Here is a 22824-nt window from a genome sequence, read left to right on the forward strand (position 1 = left end):
TAAACCAATATGGCATGGGGGTACCCTCCAGGTTTCTGTGGCTATTTCACAGTGAGAGGAACACAGTGGGCCCTTTGGACTTCAGTAGCCTAATTCCAGCCGGTAAGCTCAGGCATTGAGTCTCGAAAAAGATCCACCACATAGGAGCGAGAATCCCCCCCTCCCCCCTTCCGTCCCTTCCGGGACCCCAAGAACTCGTAAATTATTTCTTTGTTTGGTGGTTCTCAAACTCCTCTAACTTCCATTTGATATCTGTTAGTTGAGCTTCATGTGAGTCTGCCCGTTATTGATGGATAGCCATTTCGGATTCATTGGAAACCATCCTGGTCTCTAACTCTGTGAATCGATCCCCGAATGAGCTACTTGTATTAGCGAGTTTACGCACAGCTCCCTGCCTTTTGCGCATCGTGGCTTGGTTCTTTCGGCCGTCCTGACGTGTTTCATCGCGATGTATGGAGATTGCCTGTAAGGTAGTATCTAATGTTGAAGGTACTGCTGAATCAGCGTGTCTGATCTGCCCCGGCTGGTCATTAGACAAGGTTTCCAGCTGAGTGGTAAGCGGATTTGCCGTATAATCCCAGGCAAGGTCTTTTAGCTCATGTCGTTTTGTTCTTTTTTTTTTTTTTTTTTTTTTGGGAAGTTTTAACCCTGGAACATGGTGCATCCATTTGCTCACTACAGCTCTCATCAGTAGTGGATGAAGCATCATCATCTGCCCATTCGCCTCTCTCCAAAAAAAAAAAAAGTCACCCGGGTCTTTTTCAACTTCATAATCAATTAAACTGGCTTCGCTGAAGGCGCCAGTGATTTGGTGACTTTTTTGGGCACCCCCGTTCTCACCTGCTGAATATTTTGAGCACCACTCAGTTTATCAGGGGGGTGCAATAATTGGGCATTGTCTGAGTTGAAATCACTCGAAATGATAATACCTGGGGCAGCCGAGTCAGGCAAAGTCTCAACAGTGTGTGGAAGTAATACTGAAAGAGGCGTACCTTCAGCGCTCTCTACTAAGCCATCTTATTCAGCTGGTACTGGCTGCTGCTGTTCAGTCTCTGCTCCTGACCTGGATAGCTCGAACGCGGCGTCCTCTATGCCACCAGTCGTCATATCTCCATTACCGTCTTCAGTTGCAGACCTTCCCGCCTCGTTGTGGGAGCTGGCTCCCTCTTCTTCAGTTGACCCGGAACTGGCTTTGCGGCACTGCGGAAGAGATCGGCAACAGTAGGGCCGGTAGATCGAGCTTAGAGTGCAGCAACAGCACCATTCTTCAGGGTCCTAGAGCTCAGCGGTTCGGAGGGGACCGGGACCTCAGCACTGTTCTCCCTCCTGCGTTAGTCATCAGCTCCAGACTCCCCCGTCTGTATTGTTTTCGCCAGTTTCGCTGCCCTGGCTTTGGCGGCCGCTGACACAGCCACCACCTTCGGCGCCATAACCTCGCTGGGTGAGCTGGTCGAGGTGGATATCAGGTAGGACCTGTGGGGGGATTGTGCTGGTTCGCCGTCGGGTCTGAGTTGGATCGAGCCCTTCTAATGAGGAAGCGCAAAACCGTCAGTCCAATGAAGGTGCCCAATGAATCAATGTGAGCTCTCACGGGCTTCACCTCCGCGCAGTCGGCTTCACCAAGCATGACAAAAGGCAATGGGGGGTTAGCTCAGCATTCTTTTTCCAGGAGCTCTAGTCAAGCGTTGCACTGCGGTCTAGCAAGCGACCGCCATCTTGCCCCTTAATGTTAAAAAATCTTAATGTTAATGGAAGACTGCTTGTTAGCGAAGCCTTGCATGGGTTCGGTCTGCAGAGAATGAATTTATGTCTGTGAATTTGCATTTCTCAAGACAAGAGCGAGAACAGGTTGGGAGCCTTTCCCGAGTGTCCTGAAGAAACCTGCAATTCAAGGGATGTAAGGCAGATTGTTATTGGGTCAGGGCGAGATCTGTAAGTAATGTATGCAAGCAGCCAATTATGTGCAAGATCGCTAAGGCAGTCCTGCTGTAATCTAGACATGTTCACCGTATTAAAAGCAGTGGTATAGAAATAATATCAGTGCCTTTGCCACTGTCCCCATGTATAGTATGGGTAATTGTATGGAGCTCTCTCTCCCTGATGAGGCACTGAAGAACTTTGTAAACAAGTAGCACACTACTCTTTAGAAGCCCAATGTTATTGATTAAACAAATATAAGGGTTGTTGTTAGCTATGCAGTTTCCATTCAGTGCTGTGCATTTCTAAATATTCTTGCAATGCAAATTAGTGCAGGATTGTACACATTTTGTGTTTGATGCTAATTTCCTGCGCTTAAGCTAATAAAATGCTACCAGGTATTATTAAGAATTGTTATAGTTCGAATAGTAGATTGTCAAGCTGTTTGTAGTCAGCCATACGGATAATACATTGTCATATTGTTCATGTACAGTTTTTTACTCTGTTATTTTAGGATGCAAGTTTGTTATATAGAGTAGTACAAGGTGCCTCCTTTCAGTAGGATGAAAATGAAAGTTCAAAGCTGTAGTATTGAATTGTGTGAGATTGAACAGCAAAAAACATTTCCCGGAGAGAAAAATTGTTTATTTTGTAGATCCTGCACGTTCTAGCAGGGCCCCCTTTACGACTGACATCCAGGGGTCATGCAGGTGTAAAATTGTGCTATCTTTGTTAACAGTTTCTGAAATGGCTGTAGGAATGTTTTATTTGAGTCAAAAATTAGTATGCTTCAATAGCGATAAGGACTCTTTCCCTATCTTCTTATGCCTTATGTTGCATGATCAGAGTGATTTCTGCTGTAGTTTTCACTGAGAACAAATTTCTTGTGGAATTTTCCATTGTGACTGATACTGAAGGGTTGCTATTTGGACTCCGTTGTGAATGTTGTATTAACTAAGATTTTAGGATTCCTATCATGCCAATGGATAGAAGAGTAATATTCTTTGCTTATGTTCAGTAAATACAGGTGGGGAAAAGTCACTTCTTCAGCATTCTCAGGATTTCTAGGCTACCATCGGTGACTCGTATTATTGAGTTCTGTAAATTAGCAGCTAAGACCAAAAAGGTTCGGGCGCCAAATGTCTTTTTTTTTTTTTTTTTATAGGGTGGAACGATTAATTGTGGTGCTAACGTTTTGTCAAGTCCTTTTCTGAGAGCATTGCTTTAGCTTCATCTCCAGCAACATAGGTCCTTTTCCATTATTGGCCTTATAATAAGGCATTTTGAAACTAGATTACCTAGTGACAGGAAAGCCAATGAAGGCTTCAGCACATGAGAGATGTGGTCTCACATCTTTACATATAGCAATTGTCTTTTCACTGCCTTCTAGATACAGTGGAGGAATTTCATATCTGAAAATTAATTTTCTATGGTACAAGCTATCGTCATAATGCCGTCTTGATATGATGAGAGAAGAAGGTGATTGTAACATCTTGGTGAATCATCTGCATGCTATGAAATGTAGATTTGGGTTTTTGGTTAACTTGAGTGTTCAAAGTTCAACCTGAGTTCATTATGGTTCCTAGGTTTCCTTCTGTTTAATTTGTTGGCGGTGCTCCTAATTCTTTGAGCTGGATTGTCAGTTGATCGCATTTTAGAATTTAAGTGTTTTATTTGTTTGGATTTAAATGTTTCTTTATTAACTTCTAGTCAATGCCTCTGAAACAGTCGTGTAGATTTGAAACTTCAAGGTCATTAAGCTTTTCCACTTTAAAGATTACATTGGTATTGTCAGCATAGTTATACTTACAGCATTCAGATAACAGGATTTGAAGATTTCTGCTAGTGAACTGATGTAAATGGTGAAAAGGAGTAGTGAGATAATTGATCTTTGTGTAACACCTGCCTTGATTCTGAATTGTGTAGAGGTGAATGGAAGTATGGGTAGGATGTTTAATCTGTCCATGAGGTAGAAGGAGACCTTTTGGTCAGACAGTAGCACATTATTTCCCAAGAAGGCTGGGAGAAATTTGCCCTTTTGTTTTGAGTAGGAATGGGTAATTTGCGATTTATCTGAGTTGTTGATGTAGGTTGGGCCTTTGTGACTTTAGAAGATCACCCACCCAGCTCCCAAATTAGTCTGATTTAGATCCATGGGCTGGTGAAAAGCCAGAATAAAAAGAATCATCTGCCATCATAAAGGCTATGGAATAATTCATAGAAAAAGCAGACATTCACCCAACAAGTTCCAGTACACGTCTGTTTTCGCAAGGATTTAGGCATTGTTTTTTAAGTACAACAAAAGCTATTATTTCATGAGCATAGTGTGCAGATTGGCCTCCCCTGTTCCCATTATTTGTATACAATGTGCATAAATCCGGGTTTCCAAATGCATATATTCTGTTATTCACTGTCATTTGTGCAAAATGTATTTTTAATAGTGTAGAAACGAACTGAATGCTGTCGCATAGTACCTGTCCCACTTGGATAGGCACTTAGTTTTTAACTTTCTGTAATGCTGTGTTGTTGAACGTGTAGTTTAACAAGTTAATAACATTCTGTTATGCGGGTGTACAATGGAGCATGGATGTAATCTGTGGTATGTATATGTTGTTCTGATTTGCAGGTACCATCCAAGAATGCTTCAATAACTGCCTCGAGCAGGTGAAAGAAAAGAGAAGTCAGACAGGACCTGTATTTGAAATCGTTGCTGAAGTCAGCTCTGTTAAGCAAGTGAATCTGAGTTGTGTATGTTATGGCATTGGTCAGTTCTCCTCCTGTGTGATCTCTCGATACCAACTGGCTCTTTTACTACTGATTCTAGAAAAGTTAGAGGTAAGATTTTGCTTTCCTGTGTGATTCAATAATAAAAGTTTATTTATGCTTATCAATCATTGCTTACGATATAATCCTCTTGGGAAATAAAGTTGTTTTTTTCTAGGCTAGGAGGCAATGCACCCACTGCCACTTCTCAGGTTTTTATATCATTAAGCTACAGACTCAAGACCTACACATGATATTGATGCAAGACTGTATCCAGCTTAATTGTACCCCGATTCCAGGAAACCGAGCCAACTGAATTTCGGGGTCAGCATGCAGTGCCCTTTCTAAACGGGATGCTGAGCCTCACAAGACTTCCCCCTGGTAAATGTCCTCATAAGAAGGCATTCATTACAGATACCTCTCTGCCTTAGATCTAATATAGGCGAGATCACCATTCAGGCTTGTTTTTGTATATGAGAGGTATGCTTTCTCCCAGGTGTCTGAAAGTTGAGGGCAGTAGCATTGGCGCTTCAAGGAACATATTTGTTGGTTCAGAATGACCACATGGCCAGTATGTTGTACATGTGCAGTGTAACACAAACTCAGCCAAACACAGCAACTCTGGTGCTAGGCACCTAAATACATCTGTCTTTCCATTCAGCACTTTTGGTCGTTGTTATGTATGGCCTTCCCCACCAGGCCGCAAGTATTACGAATGTTTTGCCTTTGTTTTGTATACAAAAATGTACTCTCAATAAAGAATATTTTGAAATAAAAAAAAAAAAAAAAAAGTGGCGTGCTACTGGATAGTTGTTATCATTATTTACAATGGCACGCAAATGTTGTAAAATAAGTGTCTATACCGGGAGTTTTGTACTTCCTACATAGTTCACACTGCAGGTACATGTGAGAACATATACAGCGTACTCTGCCCGGCAGGTAAAGTGCCTTCTTATTTCTCGTGGCTGCGTACTAAATGCGACAGTATAATGAGTGGTATTGCTACCAAATTTACATGCTCTACATGTAGAACATTTGAAAAAACCACTCTTGTATTAGCCATAGTGAGGTCTGGTCTATTCTTTACTAGTTCTGTCCTCATGGATTTAGCTCTTCTAAACGTAAGTGTTGGAGCTGTAGGTTAAAATGGTGCTAACACCCCATCTGTCTGCAAAATAGGCCAATTTTTCGTAAATATGGCATGGACCTGTCTTTGTTGCTGACTATAGGTGGTAATTAGTCCAGGTGCAGTGGAATCTTCCTTGCTAATTTCATTACTATCTTATACTACAAGTCTTGTATCAAAGAGGGACTCTCTTGACCGAAGTACAGCTTTATGAGTGGCTTCCTTGAGTAATGTTTCATTGTACCCCCTCATCTTAAATCTTTCTAAAGCAGCCTGTGCACATTTCTCATATTCCTTGGCCGTGCTGCAGATTCTTTTTAACCGCAGGAGATCTCCATCCGGGATACTTGCAATTAGATGTTGTGGGTCGGAGCTAATGGCATGCAGGGTACAATTGCCTGCTGTTGGCTTTCTATGGAGTGTTGTATGTATTTTATTGGCCGCTATATATACTGTGGTATCCAGAAAATCAACCTTGACTCTGTCTATATGTATATAAACTTCAGATTACTATCATTGGTGTTGATTTCTGAAATAAACAGTTCTGCACTGTTGATATCTCCATCCCTCTCTTTCCTTTATACCGATATCTCCATCCCATACATAAAGACATTGTCAATATAGCGATACCAATTAATAACATGTGTGTCCACCATTTGTTTGTATTGCTCCCTAAGAGCCTGCTCCTCCCACCAACCCACGTGTAAACACACGTAGCTGGGGGAGAAGCAGGCTCCCATGGCAACTCCTCTCGACTGTTTATAGACTTGTCTGTCAAACATAAAAAAGTTATTAAAAAGGCACCATTTGATTAATTCTAACAACATGATGTTATGATTGTAACAATTCAATGGCCTAGTATCCCAAAAATGTTTGACATCTTCTAATCCTCTTTGATGCTCTATACTCGTATAGAGTGATTCAATGTCTAAAACAATCAGTAGGTATTCTTCCTTCCATGTTATTTGATTTAATTTTTGAAAAAGTCTCCTGTGTCTTTAATAAAAGTAGGAAGCTTCAAAACATGAGATTGGAGGAAATAGTCTATATAACAACTGATGTTTTCACATATTTATTCCTCCTATAGCTGATATTATAGGTCTTCCAGGCACAGGAATAGTCTCCTTATGTATTTTGGGAATTAGGTACATAATGGGCACAACAGGGAATTCTTTATGTAGAAAGCTATATTCTTGGTTGGAAATGAGTCTATGTCTTTTGTAGTGCATTAGCATTTTCTTCACATTGTCTTTAGACTTGGTATACTCTGTTAGTGTAGATGTGGTATAGCAGGTAGTGTCACTTAATTGACGTAGAGCTTCCTTTTTGTAGTCATTACGGGGCCAAATCACCAAGTTGCCCCCTTTGTCTGATTTGTTTATGATAATCTCTTGGTTGTTTTAAGTTTGGTGATAAGCTTCTCATATTCCTTCTCACGATGTTGCATCTTGTGCTTTTGGCGCTTGTTGTTTACCCTGTGGTATAGGACTTTGAGATCCTGGACTGTTCTTTCGTGGAAGATATCGATTGTGTCCTTTGGCATCATGGGGCAAAATGTTGATTTGTTCTTGAAAGGACTCATACCTGCACTTGGTTCTATGAGGTTCAATGTATTGACTCTGTCTTGTGTTGAAATGACTTTTGTGTTCTCTAGCAAAGTGGTATTGTGAGCCCTTAGTTCATGCATAGTGGCCAAAATCCCGGCGTCTAATGTTTCCAAATTAACTGTAGTATCATCTTTTCTTGAAACATCATTAGCATTGGTCTGGTGTTTGGAGCTTTCTTTGATGGTAAAAAATAATTTTTGTTTTAATTTTCTTATATATGAAAAAATGTCCACTCTTGTTTTGCTGTAGCTAAAGTTACTTTCTGGGCAAAATGAAAGTCAGAGGGCCAAAAGTTGGTTTTTAGCTTTACTCAGAGTAACTGAGGACAAATTGATGATGGTGTTATCGTCTAGCGTCTGCGCCATTGCCCTCTCTTTGGTTCTGCACCTTCGGGTTTTGCGCCTGGCTTTGCGCCTTTTATTTCTTCTGGTCCGAATTGTTTGCCTGGATTCCGCGGTCTCAGGGTCTGCCGCTGATCGTAAGCTAAAAAATGTAGCTCCTCTCCTGGTCTTAGTATGTTTCTCTCATCATTCGTATTGCGTGCATTATAATTTCCATCCTCTGATCCGCTTTCACTGGTTAGAGACACAATGTCTGAGGCTGATGATTCTGCATTGGTTGATACCATGTCTGTCTCTACTCCCGGTCCTCTTGTTGTTCTTGATGTTTCCTGTAGGCGCATTTTTCTTACATTCTCATAGCGCCTGGCAAATGTAAAAATCTGCCCTTGGTCATAGTCCTCTTTATCACGTGCAAATTTGTGAACTTTTCTTAATTTAATTTTTTCTTCCTGTTTTTTAATATTCTCTTGAATTTCTTTTTTTGTTTTCATTATGTATTCAGTTTGCTTTAATTTGTCAATCTGTTCATTTAATTGAGTAATTTCTATGAATAAAGCATCACGATCTATTTTGGCATACTTAACTAGGATTTTCACTAGATTCATTGATGCAGCCATGTTAGATTCAGCCCACTCGGTCAGCATTTCCGGGTTGAGATATATATATATATATATGCGAGGAAACAGCGGAAAGCAGAAAAACTGCGGCAACAACAAACAGCATAACCCACTGGAGGGTTAATAATAAACTAATAACATACTACAGGGTCCAGAATGCTTCAGCAAAATGGATCAATAAGGGCCGCCCACCAGAGTGTCGAAAAGTATAATTGCAAGCAATCACCCTGAGGCTGTGTGTTTAGTAAGATGCTGGGGCTTTTCCTTTGAAAAAGGTCAGGAGACCGAAATGCATCAGGACTGCCAGCGCTGAAATTAAACCAACCAGAAACAATTCCATTGTGAGTGCGGCTTGTTTTTTTCCTGAGGGGAGAGGTTGTCGGATATATATCAGATTTAGGGGCACATTATCTTTAGCCCAACGTGGTCTTGGATACAAATATCGGCTCATTTAGTGACAGAGTCAGATCTGGATCACACTGATGGCAGAAGCAATTGCAATAAGGAAAACTATGGTATGGCGCATTGGAGTGTGGTTCAAACAGATATGTCATCCGTTTTTTCAGACCCTTAAAAAATTGTGAGTGAGCAAGGCGGAGGCTTCCGCCGAAACGCGTCTGTGCAGCATGTTGGAATAAATATCTTTCTTGAGTTGAATTCACGGTGTCAGTGCCTTCTTTACATCGCTTTGGAAATTGGATTTGTAAACAATATAATATAAATAAATATATATATATATATATATATATGACGAAGTACGAAGGAAGACGCCTTCTCGGTGAACACCCATTTGCCCCCACTATCGCAAATTTTTGTTGACATAGCAGGTTATAGCGGCAGGGGGACTAAGGAGGGGAGTGGTAACAGCAATCAGGGTACTGCATTGGTCTGAGCTGCGGTTACAAACGCAGCGTGGGACACCAAGACATATCGGCATGTTCTCAGACACCGAGAGCCATATGGCGGCGAAGGGCATGTTCAAACGGAGGGAGAAACCGTCGGAGACAACAATTACGGCAGTGGCAGAGCAGCAAAACAATAAACTCAAAGAGACCATGACAAAGTTGGAGAGACTTCACGAACGTGAAGTACGGAAATGGTGGGAGGCAACTAGCCTGACTAACTACGTGGAGGAAGAAAGGGTGCCCAGAGGCTTAAGGGTCCATACAGTGCCGTCTTACGAACATCCAGACCCGCAGTTATTAACGGACTGGTTTGAGCACACAGCAGCCTATTGTGAAGGGACCCTCAAAATCTTGGTCAAGTACGCCTGGAGCGACAGAGAGAAGGCGCTGGCCGAGATTAAATTGATTGATGAAGAGCTGGAAAAGGAGACGGACCCGGGACAAATAGCTTTAATATCACAAATGAAAGACCAAATGAAAGCCCGGCTCGTGAAATATGAACAGAAGATAAGGTTTCGTGAGCAGGAGAAATATGAATGTGATGCGAACGATTACCTGACAGGGCGCGTCCTGACATACGCGAAGAAATTTGATGCTCCTCGGAAGGCTTTCCTAAGGGGTACCGGTGCTGGCACAACATCAACAGCTGAAGTGGTTACCTCGGAGTCTGATGTGACCGAAAACGAGTCCAGTGACGATCAACTTGACCCAGGAGGTCAAGGGAAAAGTCGAGCTGTCCAAGCCGGTAAAACCAGAAGAACCCCTTTTCAAGAGGAATTCGAAATAATCAGGAAGTCTTGGCTCCGCGACGGGAAGAACAAACCACCAGACGCGGGAGCAGGGGGCTCGGGAGAACCAGGAGGACAAGGAGGTCAGGGGTGGCAAAAGGAGGCAGAGGAGGAGCAAGAGCCTCCCGTTGGACCAATCGCAACACCAACAAGAAGTAATAACAGCAATGTGCGACAGTTCGAGTGACCCAGTTAATCTTAAAGTCGTGAATCTCACAGACAAAGAATTAACAGATCCAGAAACCGAAGTACTTAGCCTGGGACTGACATTTTGCCCTAACAATGAACTAGAATACACGCAAACACGAATCGATCTGTTCCGCTTTAATAGAAAGTTGAAACTCCACAAATATTTTAAACTGCACCGCATATGAAAGATCAAAGCAAGAAAGGAGTAAGGATGACTGCAACAGATGCTCTTAGTAGTAGGGATATATCTACAGTGGAGACCCTTGGGGACTTACAAATGGAACAGTCCTCTGATGTGGGTCAACTGGACACTGCACAACGAGCAGAACTACAAGGAGTAGAACAGGAGAGGGAGGAAAGTCGGTTCAAACCCACCTCCGTCTTTGTTCCTCAGTCTCCATGGGACGCTGTGGATGTATTCAGTGAGGCAATGAACAACGACCTCATGCAAAATAAAAAAGCGGACCACCAAATCCACAGGAACAATATCACAGACCAACAAAAACTGGCACTAAACAACATAATGAATGACAAAAACATTGTGGTGAAACCCTCGGACAAAGGGGTCAATGTGGTCCTCATGAGTAGGGCTCATTATAGAAGCGAAGCATTGAGGCAACTTTCTGATGATAAATTTTACATGAAATGTTCCACTGAACTATACCAACAGAGCATTATGGAATAGGACACACTTATCCATAAATGGTATAATCTTCAGATGTTGGGCAAAGATGAACATTTGTTTTTGCAGAACAACTGCCCTATGATCCCTACTTTTTATCACCTTCCCAAGCAGCATAAAAATAGAGACCGTCCACCAGGCCGTTCTATCATTTCCTCCATCGGCAGTCTAACTGAGAATATGTTTCCCTTGGTGTTTAAACTGGGATCTTATATTAAGGACACCAAGGACTTCTTGATGAAGATTCAAGATTTGAAATGGGACTCACATTATCTGCTGTTGGTGCTGGATATTACCAGTTTATACACTTGTATTGAACACAAGCACGGCCTGGAAGCGGTCCGGTATTTCCTAGACCAGCGTCAAATGCGATTTGCTAGGCATAATATAATGATCCTTGAATGTGTTGAGTTTTGTCTAACCCACAATATTTTTCTATTCGAAGACCAGTTGTATTTACAGAGGTCAGGTCCGGCAATGGGCACCTGCTTTGCTCCCAGCTACGCGAACTTGTTCGTGGGCTGGTGGGAGGAGCAGGTGCCCAGGAGCTGCACGATTGTGCATGACAAGGGGGAGACAGTGTGTTGGCATCGTTACATCGACGATTTATTCATTGTCTGGAACGGTGGGATGAACACAGCAGAGGAATATATCAGGGTACTGAATGACAGCAACCTTAACCTGCAGTTCTCGGGTTCAAGTAGTCCGGTGGCAGCTGAGTACTTGGACCTGAGAGTGTTCATAGAAGGGGAACAACTTCACACTGCATTGTATAGAAAGGAGCCTGCTGGCAATTCAACACTCTTTGCCAGCAGTAGCCATCCCCCCCTAGCTAATTAGGAGCATTCCTTACGGGGAACTATTGAGGCTCCGAAGAAATTGCTCCAGGGACTCTGACTTCGAGGCGGCTGCCTCGGAGTGCCTATCACGCTTCGCAATTAGGGGGTATGGTAGGGAACTACTGCAAAGGACATTGAGGAAGGTGAGAAAGATTCCAAGAGGGACTTTATTCACTGCCAAACCCATAAGGGGGGCCGTGAAAAGGATGAAGCCACAAGCAAAGGGAAATTTAGGCTGATCACTCCCTACTCATCAGGGGCAAACGACCTCAGAATGATGCTTAAAAAAAACTGGCATATCCTGCAAACGGATAATGTGCTGAAGGAAGAACTACCTGCTTATCCATTACTAACCTTCAGCAAAGCAAGGTCACTAGGAGACATGCTTGTCACTAGTCACCTGGAGAGACCTATATTGAAGACCAACACCCTTAAAGAACAGAACGGGTTTTATCCCTGTTGCCGCTGCAAGGCTTGTGTGGAAAGTAAAAGGGTCCTATCGTATATGATACCCAAGACAGCGAAGAAAATATTTATTAAGAAGTTTATCACTTGCAGCACTCAATACGCAGTCTATTGCTTGCACTGCCCCTGTGGCCTTTGCTACATTGGTAGCACAATCAAGGAACTGAAATTGAGGATATTAGATCATTTCAGGGCCATCTACAAGGCGATTCCCGCCTATCCGATGGCCCGCCACTTTGCTGAGGTACACAGTCGGGACCGTAATAAACTGCAATATTTTGGTTTGGACATTGTCCTACCAAATGCCAGGGGCGGCGATCGCTTAAGACGACTCCGCAGACTGGAGTCGAGGTATATCATAGATCTCTCTACCAAGCATCCACGGGGTCTGAACAGTGGGGAGGAAATGACATTCCATTTTGGAAAGTACAGCTGTAATTTGAGAACAAATAGGAATGCCAACATATGGGTTGCAATGCATGGAAAGCCAGATGTACCAATATGGAATTTACCATCAATGAATTTTAAGCCTATTTCCGAAATGTCTGCTGTAAATTGTGATTTGTGATCTGTGATCTGTAATCTTTTGATTAGAACACTTATTAGCTTTACATGATCATGTATGTGAATTTGCCACTAAAGTTAAGATGTTTCTATTTTTTCTATAACATTCGATTGATGAATTTTGGATCTTGAATTTGAATCAATTGATTTATTATGGGTATGGATTTGAACTGCCATACACATCAAGTCTTTTGAATGATGCAATTTGATGAACTTTTTATTGACTCAGTGCGATACATGTGTATCTTGGTATAGTAGAGTAATCATGACGGGATGGACTAATAAAGGACACTAGCCGATCCACGGCTTTATACATTTTTTAATATTAAAATTTTTAAAATAACTAATACCCCCCCTGTCCATGGATAACAGCCCATTGGTGGGCTGAACACGTGCTTTGTATGGGCCTAATGGTCTTGTATATACATTCCAAGATGGCGCCCACCGTGACTCTAGGAGGGTTGACTCCTTTGTTGATGTCTATGTTCATAAAAAACTTTATTAACATGTCGATTGTTGAAGTGTTATACACACTGACGAAGGCAGTACGCCGAAACGCGTCTGTGCAAGCCCCCCGCAAATAAATCATTTGTGGTTACCACGACCCTATATATATATATATATATATATATATATATATATATATATATATATATATATATATATATATATATATATATATATACATACTGCACTCGGAGCTGTGATTTGAAGATGATTTATTGGCAGACCCCCCTGCCCCCAAGACAACAGATGCGTTTCGCCGTTAAGGCTTCCTCAGTGTCAACCAGTGCACCATTTTATCTCCACCCCCTACTAATGATAGAAAGAGGACTGAAGCGCCGAGTTCCTAATGGCAGCCATCTTACAGTATGTTTTGTTATAAAAACATCGAAAAACAAACATTAAAGAAATAATACAAGGAGAATGGTGTCAATAAAGTGCTTGAGCCGTTAAAAACAATGTGGTACCCAACACATAAATTCATCATACATTTCATTGTATTGCATAACATACCAAAATCGTTTAAAGGGGGAAACAGAAAATAAACTACTTTTGATTGGAAACGCGAATGTACCTATTTGCAATCGTAAATACATGAATTTCACATGCATCATGTAGCCACAGTTGAATTTGTTACAATTTTATATAATGCAAGGCATATTCATAGGTAGTAGTCCCAATTTAAAACGATGATAAAATATTTGATCAGTAAAAAAAAAAAAAAATATATATATATATATCCAGTCTTGCCAAACTCATCCGATACGAAGAAGGCGCTGACACCATGAATCTCAATCCAAACTCGATTTATTTACTCACTGTCTGCTTAGACGCGTTTCGGCGTTGCCGCCTTGTTCACTACATCTGCATTCAAACTGAGCTCAAACATATATACTGTGGAGATGTGGGCGTGTCTAACAATTAGCACACAGGTTCAGACCAGGTATTACCATGGTTACATGATGGTAAATCTGGTATGTTACACAGAGTCTTTTCTCCATTCTTATTACCGAGTATTCATTGCAGAAAAGTTTTTTACACAATAGAATTTAAAAATTCATAAATCACCTAAACAAGTGTTCAAAGTAATAGTGATAACAACCTTTTCATCAAATAGCATGTTACAATTCACAGCTGTTGAAAAAGGTAAATTAAAAACATTTGCTGCCATCTCTGCGTTTAAATAATAAGTTATTTAAACCTTATTAAGGTCCTAACTTAGTAGACCCTCTGGTTTGCCTGTGCATCCCAGTCTCCCATGTGTCATGCTGGTGTGTGTGCCATTACAACGTGTGTGTGTGGGGGTGGGCTGGTTCGCCTTCTATGATCCCCGTTTCTTGCCGCTTGGGACCTGAGCATCTCCCCGGGTGAGTTGTGCTGCGCGTTGTAGCCATTAGCTTCCTAACGCTACAATGTTGCCAAAAGCTGTCACCGCCGCCGGCTCTGAGGGTAGCGTGGAAAGTTGGCTCGCTTGAAACAATGTTCAAAAACCTATGAAATTCACAGAAAAAACCATAGGTTTGACACATGTTATAGTTAGCTGGAAATTTTACTGACATAAAACCAATGAAATTCCACGTTATAGTTAGTTGGACTCACTATAACTTGCGCGTGCAATGCACTGCTGATGACGTCACATATTACATCACTCATGACATTCAGTGAATTTCATAGGTTTTTTAAATGCTACTTCCTAACTATAACGTGTGTAAAACCTATGGTTTTTTCTGTGAATTTCATTGGTTTTTAAAATGCTAATTCAGAAAAATGTTGTGTATGCAACCTATACTTTTGGCAATAAAGTTCTGGCAATATTTTTTTCGAAAACAAGCCGTTTTCTTCACTGTTCAAGTTGCATAGAGACTCCTTGTAAAGCAATACAGAATTCGAAAGTCTGTACCTTGCCTTTTTTTAAACACATTAAAATGTGTCTGTAAATAAAAATAGCCTTACTAAACTTTTGTGCGCGACCCGGTGTGCGCACTCTCGGCAACAGTTGTCAATAAAATGGATATCGCATTTCCAGGCTTTCGTGCGCGACCGAGTGCGCGCACCGGCCTATATATTTCGTAAAAACCTTGCGATTTGAACTTATTGAATTTCTACATACACCCCTCAAAGAACTTATAGTACGTCAAAGAGACTGTACCTAGACTTCTTTATTATTCTTATGAAACTTTTCAGTAAATGGAGCCGAATGTCTTTTTAAACTTTCGTGCGTTACCGGATGTACACACCTTGGTATTTTTTTTAGAAATATTAAACGTTTCATACTTTAACAATTGTGTGCTTAAATCCAGCTCAGAAGATATACAAAATCAGGATGGTAGTTGGTTCAACCCGGACCGTTTATTAGAGGTAGATCGTCCGACTCCACCGGAGGACACCCCTAATAAAAAGGACATATATATAAAATGCGGACTAGCCGCTGTATCGTGCTAGCAAACTATAACATATAAATCGTTAGAAAAAACAAAAGGAATCGAGCAAAATCAGTAGGCCACTGATGAGATCTTTTTTTGACCTCGCTAAAATAGAAAAATTAGGAACAACCCCTCATGAGAAATATGAAACTAGTGAGAGAAACCGAGCTCGACGCCATGATGGCTGCAAGACAGCTCGGCTCCGCCGCCCACCCCACCCAAAATAACGACAAATATTATAAAGATACACAACACACCAGCAAAGTAACAGGGTAAAACGTTTTATTAAATAACTATTTACATGGCAGCCTACTGCAACATGAAAACAACACTTTCAATTGGTTCTTAATAGTTTCAATTCTGGAATTTACACGCAGCACTCCACCCACTTCCCTCACTATCTTTTCTACTCTCAAGAGAGAACAACGTCCTACATCTTTCGGAAGACTTTGGTGAAATGGCTACCGTATCTCATTCATCTTCCGAATCTGACCAAAATGATCGACTACCTTTAATAAAAAAAAAAAAATCTTTCATCTGGCAATTTTTCACTTATCCTGAAGATCAAAAGAAAGTGAATGCACCAAAAGTAACCTGCACGATATGTGACTTGGTTCTCTCAAGAAGAAATCCAGCAAAAAAATATTCCTTTTCCATACATACCATGGTGCGGCATGTCAAACAAGTGCACCCTCTGCAATTTGCAGAGGCAACGACAAGAGCCCTGGCCACGCTATTACCATTAGAGGTGGCCAGCACATCTTCTGATCGACGACCTGTATCTCCATCGAGTGCAGAGATGGACTTCAGATATTTAACTATATATGGTCTATAACCTATGGTTTTTTCAGTGATTTTCTTTGGTTTTTTAATAGCAAATATCAAAAGCTTTTTTGTGGAAAATGACTAAAATTAGGTATACATAAGCAGCGTTCATTTATGTTCACCACAGCCATTGTTAAAAGTAAAGTGAAAGTCGCGAAACAGTGGCTACGCCATCTAGTCCCTTTTAGGCCCCATCATGCACGTAAGTAACAGCCATTTTCTGTGTCATGGCCTCTCTGCCCACTGCCAATAGCCTATGATTGTTCGAAATTGGTTCTCTTTGGGTCATTCTCTGTTCACAAATAAGCATAAAGTCGCAATACTCTGTTTAGTTTTTGCAGATAGTGAAGGATAGGTAGTGCACACTTTTGTCCCCTTTGTAACCCGTCATGCCTATCTCTGCCCCGTTTGTTGGTAGTTGGTTCAACCCGGACCGTTTATTAGAGGTAGATCGTCCGACTCCACCGGAGGACCCCCCTAATAAAAAGGACATATATATAAAATGCGGACTATCCGCTGTATCGTGCTAGCAAACTATAACATATAAATCGTTAGAAAAAACATGAAACTAGAGAGAGGAACCGAGCTCGACGCCATGATGGCTGCAAGACAGCTGGGCTCCGCCGCCCACCCCGCCCAAAATAACGACAAACACTATGCAAATATTATAAATATATACAACACACCAGCAAAGTAACAGGATAAAACGTTTTATTAAATAACTATTTACATGGCAGCCTACTGCAACATGAAAACAACACTTTTAATTGCTTCTTAGTAGTTTCAATTCTGAAATTGAACACCCAGTACATTCAGAGGTCATGTCCGACAAGTTGTGTGGGGGGATGCCTTGCTAATGCCGCCACCCCCACCACCTTCTGTAGGAAGGACTCTGGATATCCTTGGTCCCTGAGAGGCTTCGATGTCCCTGCCTTGCACAAATGTCATAAGTTCTGGATGTTGAGAGCCATACTTCAGGGTCCGACAAGTTGTGTGGGGGGATGCCTTGCTAATGCCGCCACCCCCACCACCTTCTGTAGGAAGGACTCTGGATATACTTGGTCCCTGAGAGGCTTCGATGTCCCTGCCTTGCACAAATGTCATAAGTTCTGAATGTTGAGTGCCATACTTCAGGGTCCAAGAAACGCGGACTCGGAGGGGGCGCTTGGCTCCTGCCCCCTCCACAAGTCTTGTTCCCCTGGTATGGCCTGAGATCGCCCCCGACATAGGCGGCCGGCTCCCGGGGTCAGGCGGAACTTCTTGCCTTTTGATGCCTCTTCCATTCTGGACCTTGTCCCACAATCCGTTTGACCTGAAGACACGTCCTGCGGTGCCCTGGTCCGACCATCACATATACCTGCGCCAGGAGACGGCGTGGGGTGCACTGGAAGGGAGAGGCGGCGCGAACGAGCCTCTCCCACCTCACCAGGTGGAGGTTTCTTAGCTACACCCCAGCGCTTCACTCGGCCAGCTGAGTTCCGCCTGCTCCTGCGGCACAGTACCTCGCTCGGCCAGCTGAATTGCGCCTGCTCTTGCTATTACACCGTCTCACCCGCCATCCGGCTGAATTGCACCCACTCTTCCGATACAGCGACAGGCGGCTGCCACGGAGCTCAGGAAATGGCGGTCGGCTCCACAGACTTGGGCCTGGCCTGCAAGGATGGCTCTGGGCAACCCTGGAACTCGGACGCTTGACTGCTAGGGCATGAGCCCCATTCCCAAAAGCGTCCCCTCAGCCTTGAAGATTCTACAAGAGTCACCGAGGCCCCCGACTCCTGCAGACTTCCGGTGGGGAGCGACTGCCATGATTGCTCGCGGAATGGCCACGACGTAGCCACGGGGTGCTCTCATGCTGACGCCAGCTTCAGTCTGAAACATCCAGAAACACTGTAGACTACCAATTCGATCAGTTCCGGTGGAGCCCCAACGACGTATCGCGTTGTTGCGTAATCCGTCATATGACGCGCCGCGTTAGCGCACCCGGAAGTGCTCCGGTGCGCGAGGCGCGAAGCGCAGCTTCCCGGAAGCAATGCGGAGCGCGTAACGTAAGCATTTACATTTCAGTTGGTTCTCCCTCACAATATTTTCAATGTCACATAAAAGTCACCCATCACCCACTGCCATCTCTGGCTGTTTCCATGGTAACACCTCATTCTGCACCTGGCTGAAGGCACAGGTCAAAAGTTCATATCTCAACGTTCTACAGCAAAGTAACAACACTGTTTTCCCTCCCAGAAACACCTGCCAATCCACAGCTCTGTTACATGTCTTTTTTTTTCACACCCAATAGTACTTTTCGTTTAACATAAACATTAACATGCAACGTACTGTTCAATCTCCACTTCTTACAATCAACCAATCATTTTTATTTTTTAAACCACACCCAGCCTCTTCCTTTTTCTTTATTTAGAATTTCAACTTCTAACTACCATTCCACTTCCAGAACCGATCGGAGGACGACTACAAATCCCTTGAAAATGAAGGTCTGGCTAATAGGACACAGTTATATTCACTGGAGTGAAAAATATGCAGTAAGCAGACGAATTTGCAACCTCAGCTTACCAAATGTACACATAACATGGATTTCCAAAAGAGGATTGAAATGTCACCAATTGATTCCATTGGTGAAAACTTTTATGCATCTCCCAGAACCAGACCTTATAATTGTGCACTGTGGTGGGAACGATCTAGGCACAATCACTGGGGTAGGTCTGGAAATGCTTCTAAAAGACACCTTTCGACAATTGATGACACTTTTTCCTCGATCTGCCTTGGTATATTCCAATATATGCCAAAGACAGAAATGGAATTGGTCCAATCACCATTGTGCACAATTTGAGAAAGCAAGGAGACATGTAAATAAATCTGTTTCTGCGTTCCTCAGAGATTATAGCATGGGTTCTATTTACCACAACAACTTGCGATACCACATGCAAGACGTCTATAGGAGAGAGGGTGTTCATTTCACGAATGAGGGAAACAGAATCTTCCTCTGCAACATCAGGCTCTGCATCGGTACTTACTTATAAATGCAGAAAACACTCAATTAACACAATGGCTCTTTTCAGAGCCACCTTATATCTAAGCACTCAAACTTCTGATTTATCTCCATTTTCACACTCTTGTAAAAAGGTGTGCGCGACCGAGTGCGCGCACCACGCAACTTTAAAAAAAATATATATATATATTTTTGCCTTTAAGGGCCTTACTGCACACCCTGAGAAAACCTACGCAGCAAAACAATCTCTACCTTCTCCCCTTTCCATATTCCAACGCTTTGAAATCAACAATATATTTACTCGCAATGACAAAATGGCGGTCAACACTTCCTGATTTCCTTCGAATCGAACGTTAACAGACGTCACGCAGCAAAATTCCGCTCGAGCACGCAGCCGATTGGGTGCGCGCGTATAGATATATAATTGACTTTAACTTTAATTTCCTCAGCAACTACTGAACGGATTTACACCATTCCAAAAAAAGCGTAATCTGCGAGCCGGACTGTACAGTTTTGCCAAATTTCTTATAAATCCATTCACCCGTTCGACCTGTAGCCGAGTCTAAAGGTCCTATGGAAAATAACATGGAGAAAACACGTTTTGGGACCCCCCCTTTTATCTCAGCCCCCACTTGGCCAATCCCCCCCAAACTTTTAGGGAAGGAGCGCAGTGGACCGAGCCATCTTCTTTGAGAAATTCGCTAAGATTCTTCAACCAGGGCCAAAGTTATTCCAAATAGAATGTTGAGGATTTCCTATGGAAACTAGGTCCTAACTATAACTACCTACTGGCGACCGCCAGTAGGTAATGTATATAGATATATATATATATATGTATGTATATATATATGTATATATATATGTATGTATATATATATGTGTGTATATATATATATATATGTGTATATATATATGTATGTATATATATATGTGTGTATATATATACTTCCGGGTTAATCGATCCCTCGATAGTCATTAAGCTGCAAGCAGCGTGGTTGCCAGTTAGAACCCGGTGTCACTTGTAGCTGCAAGGCCTCTTTTCTGCGCGTCAGGCTGCGCAGTATAAATCACCAAACACACCTTCCCAAAGAAAAGATGAGAGGCCACACTGGGAGTAGAGAACAGGCTGCCGTTTATTTCAGGGTCCCGGATTTGACGAATGCATTTCCGGCATATGTGCCTTCTTCAGCGTCTTCCTCCTTAACGAGCCTCTCCCCAATTAGCTCCTTCTGTGAATGTTCATCCCGAGGCACTGAGTTCCCTCCCCTTAATGCGGTCAGCACAGCGAATGGCAGCCCGTTTAGAATTAGACAGACTCCAAATCCCAGCATGCATGGTGTCAGCAATGTCAGGTGGCTGGTGTAGAGGAGTGGAGAACAATGAAGTTTTGTGCCCAGACAGGAAGGTGGGGTGGTTTGAAGGACGATGAACATCGCGGTGCCAGCTCTGTGTCCCCGCTTGACTGCAGCGCCCCTCCTCTCAGGTTGGTAGAGAAACTGGGGCTGTCAGATACGAGACAGATTGCCCCCTCGAGATAAAATACCTCTGTCAGTTTCCTCCGCACTGAAAATCCTGGCGGACTTCCGGGTTAATCGATCTCTCGATAGTCATTAAGCTGCAAGCAGCGTGGTTTCCAGTTAGAACCCGGTGTCACTTGTAGCTGCAGGGCCTCTTTTCTGCGCGTCTGGCTGCGCAGTATAAATCACCAAACACACCTTCCCAAAGAAAAGATGAGGCCACACGGGGAGTAGAGAACAGGCTGCCGTTTATTTCAGGGTCCCGGATTTGACGAATGCATTTCGGCATATGTGCCTTCTTCAGCGTCTTCCTCCTTAACGAGCCTCTCCCCAATTAGCTCCTTCTGTGAATGTTCATCCCGAGGCACTGAGTTCCCTCCCCTTAATGCGGTCAGCACAGCGAATGGCAGCCCGTTTAGAATTAGGCGGACTCCAAATCCCAGCATGCATGGTGTCAGCAATGTCAGGTGGCTGGTGTAGAGGAGTGGAGAACAATGAAGTTTTGTGCCCAGACAGGAAGGTGGGGTGGTTTGAAGGACGATGAACATCGCGGTGCCAGCTCTGTGTCCCCGCTTGACTGCAGCGCCCCTCCTCTCAGGTTGGTAGAGAAACTGGGGCTGTCAGATACGAGACAGATTGCCCCCTCGATATAAAATACCTCTGTCAGTTTCCTCCGCGCTGAAAATCCTGGCGGACTTCCGGGTTAATCGATCCCTCGATAGTCATTAAGCTGCAAGCAGCGTGGTTGCCAGTTAGAACCCGGTGTCACTTGTAGCTGCAAGGCCTCTTTTCTGCGCGTCAGGCTGCGCAGTATAAATCACCAAACACACCTTCCCAAAGAAAAGATGAGAGGCCACACAGGGAGTAGAGAACAGGCTGCCGTTTATTTCAGGGTCCCGGATTTGACGAATGCATTTCGGCATATGTGCCTTCTTCAGCGTCTTCCTCCTTAACGAGCCTCTCCCCAATTAGCTCCTTCTGTGAATGTTCATCCCGAGGCACTGAGTTCCCTCCCCTTAATGCGGTCAGCACAGCGAATGGCAGCCCGTTTAGAATTAGACAGACTCCAAATCCCAGCATGCATGGTGTCAGCAATGTCAGGTGGCTGGTGTAGAGGAGTGGAGAACAATGAAGTTTTGTGCCCAGACAGGAAGGTGGGGTGGTTTGAAGGACGATGAACATCGCGGTGCCAGCTCTGTGTCCCCGCTTGACTGCAGCGCCCCTCCTCTCAGGTTGGTAGAGAAACTGGGGCTGTCAGATACGAGACAGATTGCCCCCTCGAGATAAAATACCTCTGTCAGTTTCCTCCGCGCTGAAAATCCTGGCGGACTTCCGGGTTAATCGATCCCTCGATAGTCATTAAGCTGCAAGCAGCGTGGTTTCCAGTTAGAACCCGGTGTCACTTGTAGCTGCAGGGCCTCTTTTCTGCGCGTCTGGCTGCGCAGTATAAATCACCAAACACACCTTCCCAAAGAAATGATGAGAGGCCACACGGGGAGTAGAGAACAGGCTGCCGTTTATTTCAGGGTCCCGGATTTGACGAATGCATTTCGGCATATGTATATATATATACACAGAAAAAACCATAGGTTTCACACATGTTATAGTTAGCTGGACATTTCACTCATACAAAACCATTGAAATTCCCCCGTTATAGTTAGTTCAGCTAACTGTAACTCGCGCGCCCGCAATACACTGCTGATGACGTCCCATATTACATCACTCATGACATCACTCATGACACCACTCATGAC

The 22824-nt window shown here is 43.2% G+C and overlaps 1 protein-coding gene across 1 annotated transcript in view; it reads left to right on the plus strand.

The window, feature by feature from the left end:
- The window catches only part of SRRD (SRR1 domain containing), a 101840-nt gene that overhangs the window by 15748 nt on the left and 63268 nt on the right, over positions 1 to 22824 (plus strand). Inside the window, exon 3 of the mRNA XM_086943138.1 lies at positions 4544 to 4752. Coding sequence (XP_086799264.1) covers positions 4544 to 4752 — 209 coding nt within the window. The remainder of the gene's footprint in view (positions 1 to 4543; positions 4753 to 22824) is intronic.

This window comes from Lissotriton vulgaris, chromosome 11 (assembly GCF_964263255.1).
Source record: "Lissotriton vulgaris chromosome 11, aLisVul1.2, whole genome shotgun sequence".
NCBI lineage: Eukaryota > Metazoa > Chordata > Amphibia > Caudata > Salamandridae > Lissotriton > Lissotriton vulgaris.